At 53.6% G+C, this 19,170-nt stretch overlaps 2 protein-coding genes across 6 annotated transcripts in view; one reads left to right on the top strand and one right to left on the bottom strand.

Annotated features, from left to right (window-relative positions):
• The window catches only part of cyldl (cylindromatosis (turban tumor syndrome), like), a 30,809-nt gene extending 12,071 nt beyond the window's left edge, over positions 1–18,738 (bottom strand). For 2 of the 4 annotated variants that reach the window (XR_005051876.1, XM_036978564.1), the window contains exons 1-7: positions 18,358–18,593; positions 16,137–16,570; positions 15,709–16,020; positions 15,543–15,606; positions 15,274–15,449; positions 14,024–14,168; positions 13,656–13,794 (exon numbers count right to left, since the gene is read on the bottom strand). Coding sequence is in view for 3 of the 4 variants with exons in the window: in XM_036978564.1 (XP_036834459.1) it covers positions 13,656–13,794; positions 14,024–14,168; positions 15,274–15,449; positions 15,543–15,606; positions 15,709–16,020; positions 16,137–16,570; positions 18,358–18,373 (1,286 nt within the window). In the remaining variant the exon portion in view is untranslated. The other 2 variants (XM_036978565.1, XM_036978566.1) reach the window with 2 other exon arrangements.
• A 92-nt stretch (positions 18,739–18,830) lies between these two features.
• LOC110524678 (zinc finger CCCH domain-containing protein 3) overlaps positions 18,831–19,170 on the top strand; it is a 115,615-nt gene continuing 115,275 nt past the window's right edge. For both annotated transcript variants that reach the window (XM_036978563.1, XM_036978561.1), the window contains exon 1: positions 18,831–19,009. In XM_036978563.1, coding sequence (XP_036834458.1) covers positions 18,967–19,009 — 43 coding nt within the window. In that variant the 5' untranslated portion in view covers positions 18,831–18,966. The remainder of the gene's footprint in view (positions 19,010–19,170) is intronic.

The following is a 19,170-nucleotide window of genomic DNA, read 5'->3' as shown; positions in this document are numbered from 1 at the left end:
ACAGAGTGAGAGTGACACAGAGCGAGAGTGAGACAGAGCAATAGTGAGACAAAGAGAGAGTGAGACAGAGCGAGAGTGAGAGAGCGAGACAGAGCGAGAGCGAGTGAGACAGAGCGAGAGCGAGTGAGACAGAGCGAGAGCGAGTGAGACAGAGCGCGTGAGTGAGACAGAGCGAGTGAGTGAGACAGAGCGAGTGAGTGAGACAGAGCGAGTGAGACAGAGCGAGTGAGACAGAGCGAGTGAGACAGAGCGAGTGAGACAGAGCGAGTGAGACAGAGCGAGCGAGACAGAGCGAGCGAGACAGAGCGAGCGAGACAGAGCGAGCGTGAGAGAGCGAGCGTGAGAGAGCGAGTGTGAGAGAGAGCGAGTGTGAGACAGAGCGAATGAGCCAGAGCGAGAGAGACAGAGCGAGAGAGAGACAGAGCGAGAGAGAGACAGAGCGAGAGAGAGACAGAGCGAGAGCGAGAGTGAGAGAGCGAGAGTGAGACAGAGCGAGAGTGAGACAGAGCGAGAGTGAGACAGAGCGAGAGTGAGACAGAGCGAGAGTGAGACAGAGCGAGAGTGAGCCAGAGCGAGAGAGAGACAGAGCGAGAGTGAGAGAGCGAGAGTGAGACAGAGCGAGAGTGAGACAGAGCGAGTGTGAGACAGAGCGAGCGTGAGACAGAGCGAGTGAGACAGAGCGAGTGAGACAGAGCGAGTGAGACACAGCGAGTGTGAGACAGAGCGAGAGCGAGACAGAGCGAGAGAGAGACAGAGCGAGAGAGAGACAGACAGAGCGAGTGAGTGAGTGAGAGAGAGCGAGTGAGAGACAGAGCGAGTGAGTGAGAGACAGAGCGAGTGAGAGAGAGAGAGTGAGACAGAGAGAGTGAGACAGAGCGAGTGAGACAGAGCGAGTGAGACAGAGCGAGTGAGACAGAGCGAGAGTGAGACAGAGCGAGACAGAGAGCGAGAGAGAGACAGAGCGAGAGAGAGAGCGAGAGGGACAGAGCGAGAGGGAGACAGCGAGAGTGAGACAGAGCGAGAGTGAGACAGAGCGAGAGAGAGACAGAGCGAGCGAGAGACAGAGCGAGAGAGAGAGACAGAGCGAGAGAGAGACAGAGCGAGAGAGAGACAGAGCGAGAGAGAGACAGAGAGAGAGAGAGACAGAGCGAGCGAGAGACAGAGCGAGAGAGAGACAGAGCGAGAGAGAGACAGAGCGAGAGAGAGAGAGCGAGAGAGAGACAGAGAGCGAGAGAGAGACAGAGCGAGAGAGAGAGCGAGAGGGACAGAGCGAGAGGGAGACAGAGAGAGTGAGACAGAGCGAGAGAGAGACAGAGCGAGAGAGAGACAGAGCGAGAGAGAGACAGAGCGAGAGAGAGACAGAGCGAGAGAGAGACAGAGCGAGAGTGCGAGAGAGAGACAGAGCGAGACAGAGAGCGAGAGAGACAGAGCGAGAGAGAGACAGAGCGAGAGAGAGACAGAGCGAGCGAGAGACAGAGCGAGAGTGAGACAGAGCGAGACAGAGTGAGAGAGAGACAGAGCGAGAGAGACAGAGCGAGAGAGACAGAGCGAGAGAGAGAGAGAGCGAGACAGAGAGCGAGAGAGACAGAGCGAGAGAGACAGAGCGAGCGAGAGACAGAGCGAGAGAGAGACAGAGCGAGAGAGAGACAGAGCGAGAGAGAGACAGAGCGAGAGAGAGACAGAGCGAGCGAGCGAGAGACAGAGCGAGAGAGAGACAGAGCGAGAGAGAGACAGAGCGAGCGAGAGTGAGACAGAGCGAGAGTGAGACAGAGCGAGAGAGTGAGACAGAGCGAGAGTGAGACAGAGCGAGTGAGACAGAGCGAGAGTGACACAGAGCGAGAGTGAGACAGAGCAATAGTGAGACAAAGAGAGAGTGAGACAGAGCGAGAGTAAGAGAGCGAGACAGAGCGAGAGCGAGTGAGACAGAGCGAGAGCGAGTGAGACAGAGCGAGAGCGAGTGAGACAGAGCGAGAGCGAGTGAGACAGAGCGAGAGCGAGCGAGACAGAGCGAGCGTGAGAGAGCGAGTGTGAGAGAGAGCGAGTGTGAGACAGAGCGAATGAGCCAGAGCGAGAGAGAGACAGAGCGAGAGAGAGACAGAGCGAGAGAGAGACAGAGCGAGAGCGAGAGTGAGACAGAGCGAGAGTGAGAGAGCGAGAGTGAGACAGAGCGAGAGTGAGACAGAGAGAGAGTGAGACAGAGCGAGAGTGAGACAGAGCGAGAGAGAGACAGAGCGAGAGTGAGAGAGCGAGAGTGAGACAGAGCGAGAGTGAGACAGAGCGAGTGTGAGACAGAGCGAGCGTGAGACAGAGCGAGTGAGACAGAGCGAGTGAGACACAGCGAGTGAGACACAGCGAGTGTGAGACAGAGCGAGAGCGAGACAGAGCGAGAGAGAGACAGAGCGAGAGAGAGAGCGAGAGGGACAGAGCGAGAGGGAGAGCGAGAGGGACAGAGCGAGAGGGAGACAGCGAGAGTGAGAGAGCGAGAGTGAGACAGAGCGAGAGAGAGACAGAGCGAGCGAGAGACAGAGTGAGAGAGTGAGACAGAGCGAGAGAGTGAGACAGAGCGAGAGTGAGACAGAGCGAGAGAGTGAGACAGAGCGAGTGAGACAGAGCGAGAGTGACACAGAGCGAGAGTGAGACAGCGCAATAGTGAGACAGAGAGAGAGTGAGACAGAGCGAGAGTGAGACAGAGCGAGAGTGAGAGAGCGAGACAGAGCAAGAGTGAGAGAGCGAGAGTGAGAGAGCGAGACAGAGCGAGAGCGAGTGAGACAGAGCGAGTGAGACAGAGCGAGTGAGACAAAGCGAGAGTGAGACAGAGCGAGAGAGAGACAGAGCGAGAGAGAGACAGAGCGAGAGAGAGACAGAGCGAGAGAGAGACAGAGCGAGAGAGAGACAGAGCGAGAGAGAGACAGAGCGAGAGAGAGAGAGCGAGAGAGAGACAGAGCGAGAGAGAGACAGAGCGAGCGAGTGAGACAGAGCGAGAGTGAGACAGAGCGAGAGAGTGAGACAGAGCGAGAGTAAGACAGAGCGAGTGAGACAGAGCGAGAGTGACACAGAGGGAGAGTGAGACAGAGCAATAGTGAGACAAAGAGAGAGTGAGACAGAGCGAGAGTGAGAGAGCGAGACAGAGCGAGAGTGAGAGAGCGAGAGTGAGAGAGCGAGAGTGAGAGAGCGAGACAGAGCGAGAGCGAGTGAGACAGAGCGAGTGAGACAGAGCGAGTGAGTGAGACAGAGCGAGTGAGTGAGACAGAGCGAGTGAGTGAGACAGAGCGAGTGAGAAGGAGCGAGTGAGACAGAGCAAGCGAGACAGAGCGAGTGTGAGACAGAGCGAGTGTGAGAGAGAGAGAGAAAGAGACAGAGCGAGAGAGCCAGAGCGAGAGTGAGACAGAGCGAGAGTGAGAGAGCGAGAGTGAGAGAGAGAGACAGAGCGAGAGAGAGACAGAGCGAGAGAGAGACAGAGCGAGAGAGACAGAGCGAGCGAGAGTGAGAGAGCGAGAATGAGACAGAGCGAGTGTGAGACAGAGCGAGTGTGAGACAGAGCGAGAGTGAGACAGAGCGAGAGTGAGACAGAGCGAGTGTGAGACAGAGCGAGTGAGACAGAGCGAGTGAGACAGAGCGAGTGAGACAGAGCGAGTGAGACACAGCGAGTGAGACACAGCGAGTGTGACAGAGCGAGTGAGACAGAGCGAGAGAGAGACAGAGCGAGAGAGAGACAGAGCGAGAGAGAGACAGAGCGAGCGAGAGACAGAGCGAGAGAGAGACAGAGCGAGAGAGAGACAGAGCGAGCGAGAGTGAGACAGAGCGAGAGTGAGACAGAGCGAGAGAGTGAGACAGAGCGAGAGTGAGACAGAGCGAGTGAGACAGAGCGAGAGTGACACAGAGCGAGAGTGAGACAGAGCAATAGTGAGACAAAGAGAGAGTGAGACAGAGCGAGAGTAAGAGAGCGAGACAGAGCGAGAGCGAGTGAGACAGAGCGAGAGCGAGTGAGACAGAGCGAGAGCGAGTGAGACAGAGCGAGTGAGTGAGACAGAGCGAGTGAGACAGAGCGAGTGAGACAGAGCGAGTGAGACAGAGCGAGCGAGACAGAGCGAGCGAGACAGAGCGAGCGAGACAGAGCGAGCGAGACAGAGCGAGCGAGACAGAGCGAGCGTGAGAGAGCGAGTGTGAGAGAGAGCGAGTGTGAGACAGAGCGAATGAGCCAGAGCGAGAGAGAGACAGAGCGAGAGAGAGACAGAGCGAGAGAGAGACAGAGCGAGAGCGAGAGTGAGACAGAGCGAGAGTGAGAGAGCGAGAGTGAGACAGAGCGAGAGTGAGACAGAGAGAGAGTGAGACAGAGCGAGAGTGAGCCAGAGCGAGAGAGAGACAGAGCGAGAGTGAGAGAGCGAGAGTGAGACAGAGCGAGAGTGAGACAGAGCGAGTGTGAGACAGAGCGAGCGTGAGACAGAGCGAGTGAGACAGAGCGAGTGAGACACAGCGAGTGAGACACAGCGAGTGTGAGACAGAGCGAGAGCGAGACAGAGCGAGAGAGAGACAGAGCGAGAGAGAGAGCGAGAGGGACAGAGCGAGAGGGAGACAGCGAGAGTGAGAGAGCGAGAGTGAGACAGAGCGAGAGAGAGACAGAGCGAGCGAGAGACAGAGTGAGAGAGTGAGACAGAGCGAGAGAGTGAGACAGAGCGAGAGTGAGACAGAGCGAGAGAGTGAGACAGAGCGAGTGAGACAGAGCGAGAGTGACACAGAGCGAGAGTGAGACAGCGCAATAGTGAGACAGAGAGAGAGTGAGACAGAGCGAGAGTGAGACAGAGCGAGAGTGAGAGAGCGAGACAGAGCAAGAGTGAGAGAGCGAGAGTGAGAGAGCGAGACAGAGCGAGAGCGAGTGAGACAGAGCGAGTGAGACAGAGCGAGTGAGACAAAGCGAGAGTGAGACAGAGCGAGAGAGAGACAGAGCGAGAGAGAGACAGAGCGAGAGAGAGACAGAGCGAGAGAGAGACAGAGCGAGAGAGAGACAGAGCGAGAGAGAGACAGAGCGAGAGAGAGAGAGCGAGAGAGAGACAGAGCGAGAGAGAGACAGAGCGAGCGAGTGAGACAGAGCGAGAGTGAGACAGAGCGAGAGTGAGACAGAGCGAGTGAGACAGAGCGAGAGTGACACAGAGCGAGAGTGAGACAGAGCAATAGTGAGACAAAGAGAGAGTGAGACAGAGCGAGAGTGAGAGAGCGAGACAGAGCGAGAGTGAGAGAGCGAGAGTGAGAGAGCGAGACAGAGCGAGAGCGAGTGAGACAGAGCGAGTGAGACAGAGCGAGTGAGTGAGACAGAGCGAGTGAGTGAGACAGAGCGAGTGAGTGAGACAGAGCGAGTGAGAAGGAGCGAGTGAGACAGAGCAAGCGAGACAGAGCGAGTGTGAGACAGAGCGAGTGTGAGAGAGAGAGAGAAAGAGACAGAGCGAGAGAGCCAGAGCGAGAGTGAGACAGAGCGAGAGTGAGAGAGCGAGAGTGAGAGAGAGAGACAGAGCGAGAGAGAGACAGAGCGAGAGAGAGACAGAGCGAGAGAGACAGAGCGAGCGAGAGTGAGAGAGCGAGAATGAGACAGAGCGAGTGTGAGACAGAGCGAGTGTGAGACAGAGCGAGAGTGAGACAGAGCGAGAGTGAGACAGAGCGAGTGTGAGACAGAGCGAGTGAGACAGAGCGAGTGAGACAGAGCGAGTGAGACAGAGCGAGTGAGACACAGCGAGTGAGACACAGCGAGTGTGACAGAGCGAGTGAGACAGAGCGAGAGAGAGACAGACAGAGCGAGTGAGTGAGAGACAGAGCGAGTGAGAGACAGAGCGAGTGAGTGAGAGACAGAGCGAGTGAGAGCGAGTGAGACAGAGCAAGTGAGACAGAGCGAGTGAGAAAGAGCGAGTGAGACAGAGCGAGTGAGACAGAGCGAGTGAGACAAAGCGAGAGTGAGACAAAGCGAGAGTGAGACAGAGCGAGACAGAGCGAGACAGAGAGCGAGAGAGAGACAGAGCGAGAGAGAGAGCGAGAGGGACAGAGCGAAAGGGAGACAGAGCGAGAGAGAGACAGAGTGAGAGAGAGACAGAGCGAGAGGAAGACAGAGTGAGAGAGAGACAGAGCGAGAGAGACAGAGCGAGAGTGAGAGAGACAGAGCGAGACAGAGCGAGACAGAGAGCGAGAGAGACAGAGCGAGAGAGAGACAGAGCGAGAGAGAGACAGAGCGAGAGAGAGACAGAGCGAGAGTGAGAGAGCGAGAGAGAGACAGAGCGAGACAGAGAGCGAGAGAGACAGAGCGAGAGAGAGACAGAGCGAGAGAGACAGAGCGAGCGAGAGACAGAGCGAGAGTGAGACAGAGCGAGACAGAGTGAGAGAGAGACAGAGCGAGAGAGACAGAGCGAGAGAGACAGAGTGAGAGAGAGAGAGAGCGAGACAGAGAGCGAGAGAGACAGAGCGAGAGAGACAGAGCGAGCGAGAGACAGAGCGAGAGAGAGACAGAGCGAGAGAGAGACAGAGCGAGAGAGAGACAGAGCGAGAGAGAGACAGAGCGAGCGAGTGAGACAGAGCGAGAGTGAGACAGAGCGAGACAGAGCGAGACAGAGAGCGAGAGAGAGACAGAGCGAGAGAGAGAGCGAGAGGGACAGAGCGAGAGGGAGACAGAGCGAGAGAGAGACAGAGTGAGAGAGAGACAGAGCGAGAGGAAGACAGAGTGAGAGAGAGACAGAGCGAGAGAGACAGAGCGAGAGAGCGAGAGAGAGACAGAGCGAGACAGAGAGCGAGAGAGACAGAGCGAGAGAGAGACAGAGCGAGAGAGAGACAGAGCGAGAGAGAGACAGAGCGAGAGAGAGACAGAGCGAGAGTGAGAGAGCGAGAGAGAGACAGAGCGAGACAGAGAGCGAGAGAGACAGAGCGAGAGAGAGACAGAGCAAGAGAGAGACAGAGCGAGCGAGAGACAGAGCGAGAGTGAGACAGAGCGAGACAGAGTGAGAGAGAGACAGAGCGAGAGAGACAGAGCGAGAGAGACAGAGCGAGAGAGAGAGAGAGCGAGACAGAGAGCGAGAGAGACAGAGCGAGCGAGAGACAGAGCGAGAGAGAGACAGAGCGAGAGAGAGACAGAGCGAGAGAGAGACAGAGCGAGCGAGTGAGACAGAGCGAGAGTGAGACAGAGCGAGAGAGTGAGACAGAGCGAGAGTGAGACAGAGCGAGAGTGAGACAGAGCGAGACAGAGCGAGACAGAGAGCGAGAGAGAGACAGAGCGAGAGAGAGAGCGAGAGGGACAGAGCGAGAGGGAGACAGAGCGAGAGAGAGACAGAGTGAGAGAGAGACAGAGCGAGAGGGAGACAGAGTGAGACAGAGCGAGAGAGACAGAGCGAGAGAGCGAGAGAGAGACAGAGCGAGACAGAGAGCGAGAGAGACAGAGCGAGAGAGAGACAGAGCGAGAGAGAGACAGAGCGAGAGAGAGACAGAGCGAGAGAGAGACAGAGCGAGAGTGAGAGAGCGAGAGAGAGACAGAGCGAGACAGAGAGCGAGAGAGACAGAGCGAGAGAGAGACAGAGCAAGAGAGAGACAGAGCGAGCGAGAGACAGAGCGAGAGTGAGACAGAGCGAGACAGAGTGAGAGAGAGACAGAGCGAGAGAGACAGAGCGAGAGAGAGAGCGAGAGAGAGAGAGAGCGAGACAGAGAGCGAGAGAGACAGAGCGAGAGAGACAGAGCGAGCGAGAGACAGAGCGAGAGAGAGACAGAGCGAGAGAGAGACAGAGCGAGAGAGAGACAGAGCGAGCGAGTGAGACAGAGTGAGAGTGAGACAGAGCGAGAGAGTGAGACAGAGCGAGAGTGAGACAGAGCGAGAGAGTGAGACAGAGCGAGTGAGACAGAGCGAGAGTGACACAGAGCGAGAGTGAGACAGAGCAATAGTGAGACAAAGAGAGAGTGAGACAGAGCGAGAGTGAGAGAGCGAGACAGAGCGAGAGCGAGTGAGACAGAGCGAGAGCGAGTGAGACAGAGCGAGTGAGTGAGACAGAGCGAGTGAGTGAGACAGAGCGAGTGAGTGAGACAGAGCGAGTGAGTGAGACAGAGCGAGTGAGACAGAGCGAGTGAGACAGAGCGAGTGAGACAGAGCGAGTGAGACAGAGCGAGTGAGACAGAGCGAGCGAGCGAGACAGAGCGAACGAGACAGAGCGAGCGTGAGAGAGCGAGTGTGAGAGAGAGCGAGTGTGAGACAGAGCGAGAAAGAGACAGAGCGAATGAGCCAGAGCGAGAGAGAGACAGAGCGAGAGAGAGACAGAGCGAGAGAGAGACAGAGCGAGAGTGAGACAGAGCGAGAGTGAGAGAGCGAGAGTGAGAGAGCGAGAGTGAGAGAGAGAGACAGAGCGAGAGAGAGACAGAGCGAGAGAGAGACAGAGCGAGAGAGACAGAGCGAGCGAGAGTGAGAGAGCGAGAATGAGACAGAGCGAGTGTGAGACAGAGCGAGTGTGAGACAGAGCGAGACAGAGCGAGAGTGAGACAGAGCGAGTGTGAGACAGAGCGAGTGAGACAGAGCGAGTGAGACAGAGCGAGTGAGACAGAGCGAGTGAGACACAGCGAGTGAGACACAGCGAGTGTGACAGAGCGAGTGAGACAGAGCGAGAGAGAGACAGACAGAGCGAGTGAGTGAGAGACAGAGCGAGTGAGAGACAGAGCGAGTGAGTGAGAGACAGAGCGAGTGAGAGCGAGTGAGACAGAGCAAGTGAGACAGAGCGAGTGAGAAAGAGCGAGTGAGACAGAGCGAGTGAGACAGAGCGAGTGAGACAAAGCGAGAGTGAGACAAAGCGAGAGTGAGACAGAGCGAGACAGAGCGAGACAGAGAGCGAGAGAGAGACAGAGCGAGAGAGAGAGCGAGAGGGACAGAGCGAAAGGGAGACAGAGCGAGAGAGAGACAGAGTGAGAGAGAGACAGAGCGAGAGGAAGACAGAGTGAGAGAGAGACAGAGCGAGAGAGACAGAGCGAGAGTGAGAGAGACAGAGCGAGACAGAGCGAGACAGAGAGCGAGAGAGACAGAGCGAGAGAGAGACAGAGCGAGAGAGAGACAGAGCGAGAGAGAGACAGAGCGAGAGTGAGAGAGCGAGAGAGAGACAGAGCGAGACAGAGAGCGAGAGAGACAGAGCGAGAGAGAGACAGAGCGAGAGAGACAGAGCGAGCGAGAGACAGAGCGAGAGTGAGACAGAGCGAGACAGAGTGAGAGAGAGACAGAGCGAGAGAGACAGAGCGAGAGAGACAGAGTGAGAGAGAGAGAGAGCGAGACAGAGAGCGAGAGAGACAGAGCGAGAGAGACAGAGCGAGCGAGAGACAGAGCGAGAGAGAGACAGAGCGAGAGAGAGACAGAGCGAGAGAGAGACAGAGCGAGAGAGAGACAGAGCGAGCGAGTGAGACAGAGCGAGAGTGAGACAGAGCGAGACAGAGCGAGACAGAGAGCGAGAGAGAGACAGAGCGAGAGAGAGAGCGAGAGGGACAGAGCGAGAGGGAGACAGAGCGAGAGAGAGACAGAGTGAGAGAGAGACAGAGCGAGAGGAAGACAGAGTGAGAGAGAGACAGAGCGAGAGAGACAGAGCGAGAGAGCGAGAGAGAGACAGAGCGAGACAGAGAGCGAGAGAGACAGAGCGAGAGAGAGACAGAGCGAGAGAGAGACAGAGCGAGAGAGAGACAGAGCGAGAGAGAGACAGAGCGAGAGTGAGAGAGCGAGAGAGAGACAGAGCGAGACAGAGAGCGAGAGAGACAGAGCGAGAGAGAGACAGAGCAAGAGAGAGACAGAGCGAGCGAGAGACAGAGCGAGAGTGAGACAGAGCGAGACAGAGTGAGAGAGAGACAGAGCGAGAGAGACAGAGCGAGAGAGACAGAGCGAGAGAGAGAGAGAGCGAGACAGAGAGCGAGAGAGACAGAGCGAGCGAGAGACAGAGCGAGAGAGAGACAGAGCGAGAGAGAGACAGAGCGAGAGAGAGACAGAGCGAGCGAGTGAGACAGAGCGAGAGTGAGACAGAGCGAGAGAGTGAGACAGAGCGAGAGTGAGACAGAGCGAGAGTGAGACAGAGCGAGACAGAGCGAGACAGAGAGCGAGAGAGAGACAGAGCGAGAGAGAGAGCGAGAGGGACAGAGCGAGAGGGAGACAGAGCGAGAGAGAGACAGAGTGAGAGAGAGACAGAGCGAGAGGGAGACAGAGTGAGACAGAGCGAGAGAGACAGAGCGAGAGAGCGAGAGAGAGACAGAGCGAGACAGAGAGCGAGAGAGACAGAGCGAGAGAGAGACAGAGCGAGAGAGAGACAGAGCGAGAGAGAGACAGAGCGAGAGAGAGACAGAGCGAGAGTGAGAGAGCGAGAGAGAGACAGAGCGAGACAGAGAGCGAGAGAGACAGAGCGAGAGAGAGACAGAGCAAGAGAGAGACAGAGCGAGCGAGAGACAGAGCGAGAGTGAGACAGAGCGAGACAGAGTGAGAGAGAGACAGAGCGAGAGAGACAGAGCGAGAGAGAGAGCGAGAGAGAGAGAGAGCGAGACAGAGAGCGAGAGAGACAGAGCGAGAGAGACAGAGCGAGCGAGAGACAGAGCGAGAGAGAGACAGAGCGAGAGAGAGACAGAGCGAGAGAGAGACAGAGCGAGCGAGTGAGACAGAGTGAGAGTGAGACAGAGCGAGAGAGTGAGACAGAGCGAGAGTGAGACAGAGCGAGAGAGTGAGACAGAGCGAGTGAGACAGAGCGAGAGTGACACAGAGCGAGAGTGAGACAGAGCAATAGTGAGACAAAGAGAGAGTGAGACAGAGCGAGAGTGAGAGAGCGAGACAGAGCGAGAGCGAGTGAGACAGAGCGAGAGCGAGTGAGACAGAGCGAGTGAGTGAGACAGAGCGAGTGAGTGAGACAGAGCGAGTGAGTGAGACAGAGCGAGTGAGTGAGACAGAGCGAGTGAGACAGAGCGAGTGAGACAGAGCGAGTGAGACAGAGCGAGTGAGACAGAGCGAGTGAGACAGAGCGAGCGAGACAGAGCGAACGAGACAGAGCGAGCGTGAGAGAGCGAGTGTGAGAGAGAGCGAGTGTGAGACAGAGCGAGAAAGAGACAGAGCGAATGAGCCAGAGCGAGAGAGAGACAGAGCGAGAGAGAGACAGAGCGAGAGAGAGACAGAGCGAGAGTGAGACAGAGCGAGAGTGAGAGAGCGAGAGTGCGAGAGTGAGACAGAGCGAGAGTGAGACAGAGCGAGAGTGAGACAGAGCGAGAGTGAGACAGAGCGAGAGTGAGACAGAGCGAGAGTGAGCCAGAGCGAGAGAGAGACAGAGCGAGAGTGAGAGAGCGAGAGTGAGACAGAGCGAGAGTGAGACAGAGCGAGTGTGAGACAGAGCGAGCGTGAGACAGAGCGAGCGTGAGACAGAGCGAGTGAGACAGAGCGAGTGAGACAGAGCGAGTGTGAGACAGAGCGAGAGAGAGACAGAGCGAGAGAGAGACAGAGCGAGAGAGAGACAGACAGAGCGAGTGAGTGAGAGACAGAGCGAGTGAGTGAGAGAGAGCGAGTGAGTGAGAGACAGAGCGAGTGAGAGAGAGAGAGTGAGACAGAGAGAGTGAGACAGAGCGAGTGAGACAGAGCGAGTGAGACAGAGCGAGTGAGACAGAGCGAGAGTGAGACAGAGCGAGACAGAGAGCGAGAGAGAGACAGAGCGAGAGGGAGACAGCGAGAGTGAGACAAAGCGAGAGTGAGACAGAGCGAGAGTGAGACAGAGCGAGAGGGAGACAGAGTGAGAGAGAGACAGAGCGAGAGGGAGACAGAGTGAGAGAGAGACAGAGCGAGAGAGAGAGAGCGAGAGTGAGAGAGAGAGACAGAGCGAGACAGAGAGCGAGAGAGAGACAGAGCGAGAGAGAGACAGAGCGAGAGAGAGACAGAGCGAGAGAGACAGAGCGAGCGAGAGACAGAGCGAGAGAGAGACAGAGCGAGAGTGAGACAGAGCGAGAGTGAGACAGAGCGAGACAGAGCAAGAGAGACAGAGCAAGAGAGACAGAGCAAGAGTGAGAGAGAGACAGAGCGAAGCAGAGAGCGAGAGAGAGAGCGAGAGAGAGACAGAGCGAGAGAGACAGAGCGAGAGAGAGACAGAGCGAGCGAGAGACAGAGCGAGAGTGAGACAGAGCGAGACAGAGTGAGAGAGAGACAGAGCGAGAGAGACAGAGCGAGAGTGAGAGAGCGAGAGAGCGAGAGAGAGACAGAGCGAGAGAGAGACAGAGCGAAGCAGAGAGCGAGAGAGACAGAGCGAGAGAGACAGAGCGAGAGAGAGACAGAGCGAGAGAGAGACAGAGCGAGCGAGAGACAGAGCGAGCGAGAGACAGAGCGAGAGAGAGACAGAGCGAGAGTGAGACAGAGCGAGAGTGAGACAGAGCGAGAGTGAGACAGAGCGAGAGTGAGAGAGCGAGAGTGACACAGAGCGAGAGTGAAACAGAGCAATAGTGAGACAAAGAGAGAGTGAGACAGAGCGAGAGTGAGACAGAGCGAGAGTGAGACAGACAGAGCGAGTGAGTGAGAGACAGAGCGAGTGAGTGAGAGACAGAGCGAGTGAGTGAGAGACAGAGCGAGTGAGAGAGAGCGAGTGAGACAGAGAGAGTGAGACAGAGAGAGTGAGACAGAGCGAGAGTGAGACAGAGCGAGACAGAGCGAGACAGAGAGCGAGAGAGAGACAGAGCGAGAGAGAGAGCAAGAGGGACAGAGCGAGAGAGAGACAGCGAGAGTGAGACAAAGCGAGAGTGAGACAGAGCGAGAGTGAGACAGAGCGAGAGTGAGACAGAGCGAGAGGGAGACAGAGTGAGAGAGAGACAGAGCGAGAGGGAGACAGAGCGAGAGAGAGACAGAGCGAGAGAGACAGAGCGAGAGTGAGAGAGCGAGAGAGACAGAGCGAGACAGAGAGCGAGAGAGAGACAGAGCGAGAGAGAGACAGAGCGAGAGAGAGACAGAGCGAGAGAGAGACAGAGCGAGAGAGAGACAGAGCGAGCGAGAGACAGAGCGAGAGTGAGACAGAGCGAGAGTGAGACAGAGCGAGAGTGAGACAGAGCGAGGGGGAGACAGAGCAAGGGGGAGACAGAGCGAGAGAGACAGAGCGAGAGTGAGAGACAGAGCGAAGCAGAGAGCGAGAGAGACAGAGCGAGAGAGAGACAGAGCGAGAGAGACAGAGCGAGAGAGAGACAGAGCGAGCGAGAGACAGAGCGAGAGTGAGACAGAGCGAGACAGAGTGAGAGAGAGACAGAGCGAGAGAGACAGAGCGAGAGTGAGAGAGCGAGAGAGAGACAGAGCGAGAGAGAGACAGAGTGAGAGACAAAGAGCGAGCGAGTGAGTGAGAGACAGAGCGAGTGAGTGAGACAGAGAGCGAGTGAGACAGAGCGAGAGTGAAACAGAGCGAGAGTGAGACAGAGCGAGAGTGAGACAGAGCGAGAGTGAGACAGAGCGAGTGTGAGACAGAGCGAGTGTGAGACAGAGCGAGTGTGAGACAGAGCGAGTGTGAGACAGAGCGAGAGTGAGACAGAGCGAGAGTGAGACAGAGCGAGTGTGAGACAGAGCGAGTGTGAGACAGAGCGAGAGTGTGTTTTATAGGAGCAGGGAGGAGCTGTTAGTGTGCCTATCATTTAATTTCCTCTTTATAAACAATATATATTGTCATCATCTTCATCATATTCACCTGAAGAGGGCGGAGTCCATGTAGCAAGAGTTTATATGGCCCTGGATCCCCTTCATTCGACCAATCAGCATCCTCTCGACCTGGTCAGAGGCGATGGGGGAGGAGGGGAGCGCCCCAGGGCTGCGCAACGCCTGTCTCTCTGAGTGAGTACAAAACACACATGTCAAAGAGTTCTAGTCACACACAGACCAAACCTGGGTACAAATACTATTTGAAATCCTTGAGTCTGCCTGGGGTGCCTAATGGGCAGTTTTTGCAGTTGTGGGAATTTGTTAATTGCGTCAGGCAAGCTCAACCAAGCAAACAAAAAAAAGCTTGTTTTGTGATTGGCTGTAATGATCTTTGTTCCAAGAGGCAGTTTCTTTCACCTTGAAGGACATTGGCTGATGCCCCCTGGAAGCGGGAGTCAGGCCGGCAGGATAGAAGCTTGACGAAGAGACCTTGTCTAGGAAGACATCTGAAGAACCGATGGTCTTTAAAGGTACCATTACTAACCCCAGTGTACCCATCCTCCTAGAGGGAGTGACAGAGACAGAGAGACAGAGAGAGAGAGACAGAGAAAGACAGACACAGAGAGACAGAGACACAGATACACAGAGAGAGAGAGAGAGAGAGAGAGAGAGAGAGAGAGAGAGAGAGAGAGAGAGAGAGAGAGACAGAGAGACAGAGAGACAGAGACACAGAGAGATGCAGAGACACAGAGCGAGAGAGAGACAGAGACACAGAGACACAGAGACAGAGAGACAGAGACAGACAGAGACACAGACAGAGAGAGGCAGAGACACAGAGCGAGAGAGAGACAGACAGAGAGACAGAGACACAGGGAGAGAGAGACACAGACACACAGGGAGAGAGAGACAGAGACACATAGAGAGAGACACAGAGAGAGACAGAGACACAGAGAGAGACCGAGACACAGAGAGAGACAGACAGAGAGAGAGAGAGAGACAGACGCACAGAGAGAGAGACAGAGACACAGAGAAAGAGACACAGAGAGAGACCGAGACAGAGAGACAGAGACACAAAGAGAGAAAGAGAGAGAGAGACAGAGAGAGAGACAGACACAGAGAGAGACACAGACACACAGAGAGAGACACAGAGAGAGAGACAGAGAGAGAGACAGAGAGAGAGAGAGAGATAGAAAGACAGAGAGAGACAGAGAGAGACAGAGAGAGAGAGAGACAGAGACATGGAGAGAGACAGAGACACAGAGAGACAGAGGGACTCACAGAGAGAGAGAAAGAGAGAGAGAGAGAGAGAGACAGAGACAGTGAGAGACACACAGAGAGAGAGACAGAGACAGAGAGACACACAGAGAGACAGAGAGAGACAGAGAGCGAGACTGACACAGAGAGAGAGAGACAGAGACAGTGAGAGACAGAGAGACACAGAGAGAGACACAGAGAGAGACAGAGAGAGACTCACAGAGAGAGAAACAGAGACAGTGAGACAGTGAGAGACAGAGAGAGAGACAGAGAGACACAGAGAGACAGAGGGAGTGAAGTGGAGAGTAGTTGACGTTTGAGATTAAACGGAACAATGAATTGCTCTCTAGCCAGAGACAGGGTCCATGCAGTGCATCATGTGAACATTAGAGGCCAGTGTTGAGACAGTGTACCAGCTCCAGTCCAGCGTAGGTTCCTATCTGCCCAGGCAAAGTGCCTATCCAGCGGATGGTTCCATAGCCAGGTCCTATAGCCAGAGTCACCTCCACTAGAGAGTCAACACCAAGCCCCAAGGGGTGAACCTCCTCCATAGACATAACGGCCTTATCAGTCTCCATAGGCTCAGGCTCTGTGGTCAACACAAAAACCCAAACAATGGCATCAAAAAATATATTTGCGCACGGTTTATTACAATTATGCACAGACAGACACACAAACACACCCTGTTGAAGCAGGTCCCCTTTGATGACGCTGTCCAGCGGTAGGGTGATCTTCTCATCCCGGTCCTGCAAACACAGGAAACACACCCGTCACACCCCAAAAGCCAAATTACTCCCCTGCTATAGGCCACATCTCACAGCTCTATCGGCCAATCATTCTGCACTCACAGTAGAGATGATGACTAAGGTCTTGCCCTCCTTCTCCTCCAGATCCATCACCATCCCATGGAGGATGTCCTCGTCCATGAAGAAGGTGACTCTGTCTCCGGTGGAGAGGGGCTGATGGTGGGCCTGTTGGGACGACGGTTGCGTGGCCAGCTGGGCTGCTGGAAAGGTCAGACACTTGGACACCAATTTGGGTTTGGAAAACATGGGTTTCACTCTGGAAAATGGAGCAAAAATCCCACAGTCTTTCTTGCAGGAGAATAGGGTTTTTGACAGATATGTCCCATCTGTTGGTCCCTTTCCTTTGTCTTCTCCCTATGAGGAATTCAGAGGACATATGAATAACCCGGTAGATATCCATGTGATATGTAGAATAACACATTTCCAACAGAATAATACATGTATGAACATACACAATTTGCAAACGCTACCTGTAGTTCGATGCCAAAGAAGGTTCCTACGATGGGGTCTGTGAACTTTGGCTCTGTCAACCTTCCAATGTACCGTACAATTCCCTGCAGCCACTTCCCATCCAACTCCACAGTGACAGGTGTATCCTTAGTTAAACCCAGGGCTGTAGCCAAAGCATCCCTCTCTAAATACCACTTCAGTCTCTCTGAGTCCTCTCCTAGGGCTTGCAGCAGCTCTGCCTCCTTAGCAGTCACTGGTTTTAGGTGGTTTACTTTCAGGAGCCTGTCATAACTGGAGCCCATACAAATGACAGGCAATTCCTGCAGACATTCAGATCTGCTAAGCCTTGACATGTACCTGCTCTCCTGGATGTAACAGATGTGGCCAGCATTGATGAGCAACATTTGTTTCTCTATGATGATGTAGTACATCTTCACATCACATGTGTCCATGGCTGATGCAGGGAAGAAACAGGGTTTGAATAGAAATGGCCATAACATGTGAAGATGTATATTTTGTTTTTAATGACTGTACAAGGCATAGGATGTTCCGCATGCTGTTACACACACACACACACACACAAAGTATTCAGATCCCTTCACTTTTTCCATATTTTGTTAAGTTACAGCCTTATAATCAAATGTATTACATGTGTTCCTCATCAATATACACACAATACCCCATAATGACAAAATGAAAACAGAAATACCTTATTTGCATAAGTATTCAGACCCTTTGCTATGAGACTCAAAATGAAGATTGGATGCATCCTGTGTCACGCCTGCTCCCGCTCCCCCTCTCTGGTGCTCAAGGGCGCCAAGCTGCCAATCATTCCGCGCATCAGCGCTCATTGGACTCCGTCAATTTGTTGATTGCCCTGTCTAGATCTTTCTGTTCCTCAGTTTGTTCCCCGTGTCAGCATTATTGTTGTTTCTGTTTTCCCTGTCCAGATCCATGTTCGGTTTCATGTTGTTTATTAAATGTCCCTGTACTTGCTTCTCGCCTCCCTTCGTCTGTCCTCACATCCTGTTTTCATTGATCATCCTTGAGATGTTTCTACAACTTGATTGGAGTCCACCTGTTGTAAATTCAGTTGATCGGACATGGCTTGGAAAGGCACACGCCTGTCTATATATAAGGTCCTACAGTTGACAGTGCATGTCAGAGAAAAAAACAAGCCATGAGGCCGAAGGAATTGTCTGTAGACCGCCGAAACAGGATTGTGTCGAGGCACAGATCTGGAGAAGGGTACCAAAAAATGTCTGCAGCATTGAAGGTCCCCAAGAATACAGTGGCCTCCATCATTCTTAAATGGAAGAAGTTTGGAACCATCAAGACTCTTCCTAGAGCTGGCTGCCCGGCCAAACTGAGTAATCAGGGGAGAAGAGCCTTGTCACTTTGACAGAGCTCCAGAGTTCCTCTGTGGAGATGGGAGAAGGTTCCAGAAGGACAACCATCTCTGCAGCACTCCACTAATCAGGACTTTATGGTAGAGTGGCAAGACGGAAGCCACTCCTCAGTAAAAGGTACATGACAGCCTGCTTGGAATTTGCCATTGTGCTGTGGGGATGTTTTTCAGTGGCAGGAACTGGGAGACTAGTCAGGATCAAGGGAAATATTAACAGAGCAAAGTACAGAGAGATTCTTCCTGAAAACCTGCTCCAGAGCATTCAGGACCTCAGACTGGGGTGAAGGTTCACCTTCCAACAGGACAACGAACCTAAGCACACAGCCAAGACAACACAGGAGTGACTTCGGGACGAGTTTCTGAATGTCCTTGAGTGGCCAAGCCAGAGCCCAGACTTGAACACGATCTAACATCTCTGGAGACCTGAAAATAGCTGTGCAGCGACACTCCCCATCCAATCTGACAGAGCTTGAGGAAATCTGCAGAGAAGAATGGGAGAAACTCCCCAAATACAGCTGTGCCAAGCTTGTAGCGTCACACCCAAGAAGACTCGAGACTGTAATCACTGCCAAAGGTTCTTCAACAAAGTACAGAGTAAAGGTTCTGAACACTTATGTAAATGTGATATTTATGTTGTTGATTTTTTATATGCATTTGCAAAATATTTCTAAAAACCTGTTTTTGCTTCATCATTGAGGTATGGTGTGTAGATTGAGAGGGAGATAAAAACATTTAGAATAAGGCTGTAACGTAACAATGTGGAAAAAGGGAAGGGGTCTGAATACTTTCCGAATGCACTGTACTTATATAAACACATACGTAAACTTACTCACACCACAGAAAGTCCATTATAACACCAGCATTAGACAACACGTAGAAAGTCCATTATAACACCAGCATTAGACCACACGTAGAAAGTGAAAGCCAGCTGCCAACTGCGACTACTGAGCAAAGTGCAAACCAACTTCGATCGCAGCTATTTAGTTCCTCCATTGCATTGGGCAATAACTATCAGTCCAATTACTACAAGCTGTATGTTCAGTCATATGCTGTACTATAGATACAATTTTAGTCAATATTGTTTACCTTGTAAGTTGTAATGTAAATCTTCTTACGAGAGTAGGCAAGATTTGTTCGGTATCTAGCGAGTCACTTCACTTCCTCTTTCGTTTCACTGTTGTGTCGTCATATGCCCCGTTCATAACAACTGGGAACTCGGAAAAATACGAGACAAAAATCATCACGCCAGTGATCTTTGGGTCCGAAAGCCGGAGGTCAGGAAAGAGGCCCGAGTTCCCGACTTGAAATTCCAAGTTTGATGACCGTTCAAATCGAATTTCCCCAGTCGGAGCTAGTTTTTTCCGAGTTCCCAGTTGTTTTGAACGCGGCAATACACATATTCGTGGCGCTACATGATGACGATTTGAGCTTCGGACGTAAACATGGAGAGAGACGCGCTGAAAAGGCAAATCGATCTGTTGCAAAGTAAGTTGGTGGTTTACAGTATAGTGAACATATCTGGTGTATTATATTTAATAACTAGCTGATACTGAACTATTCAATTTGAGACTTATGAATGCTGTGTTGGCTTTGCGAACCAATACGTTATCTGTTTATGCCTAGCTAGCTGGCTATCGCTAGCAGGC

The sequence above is a fragment of the Oncorhynchus mykiss genome, chromosome 5 (genome assembly GCF_013265735.2).
Source record: "Oncorhynchus mykiss isolate Arlee chromosome 5, USDA_OmykA_1.1, whole genome shotgun sequence".
NCBI classification, from domain to species: domain Eukaryota; kingdom Metazoa; phylum Chordata; class Actinopteri; order Salmoniformes; family Salmonidae; genus Oncorhynchus; species Oncorhynchus mykiss.
Note: the sequence above shows the minus strand (reverse complement) of the source record. Positions and strands in the feature narration are given on the sequence as shown.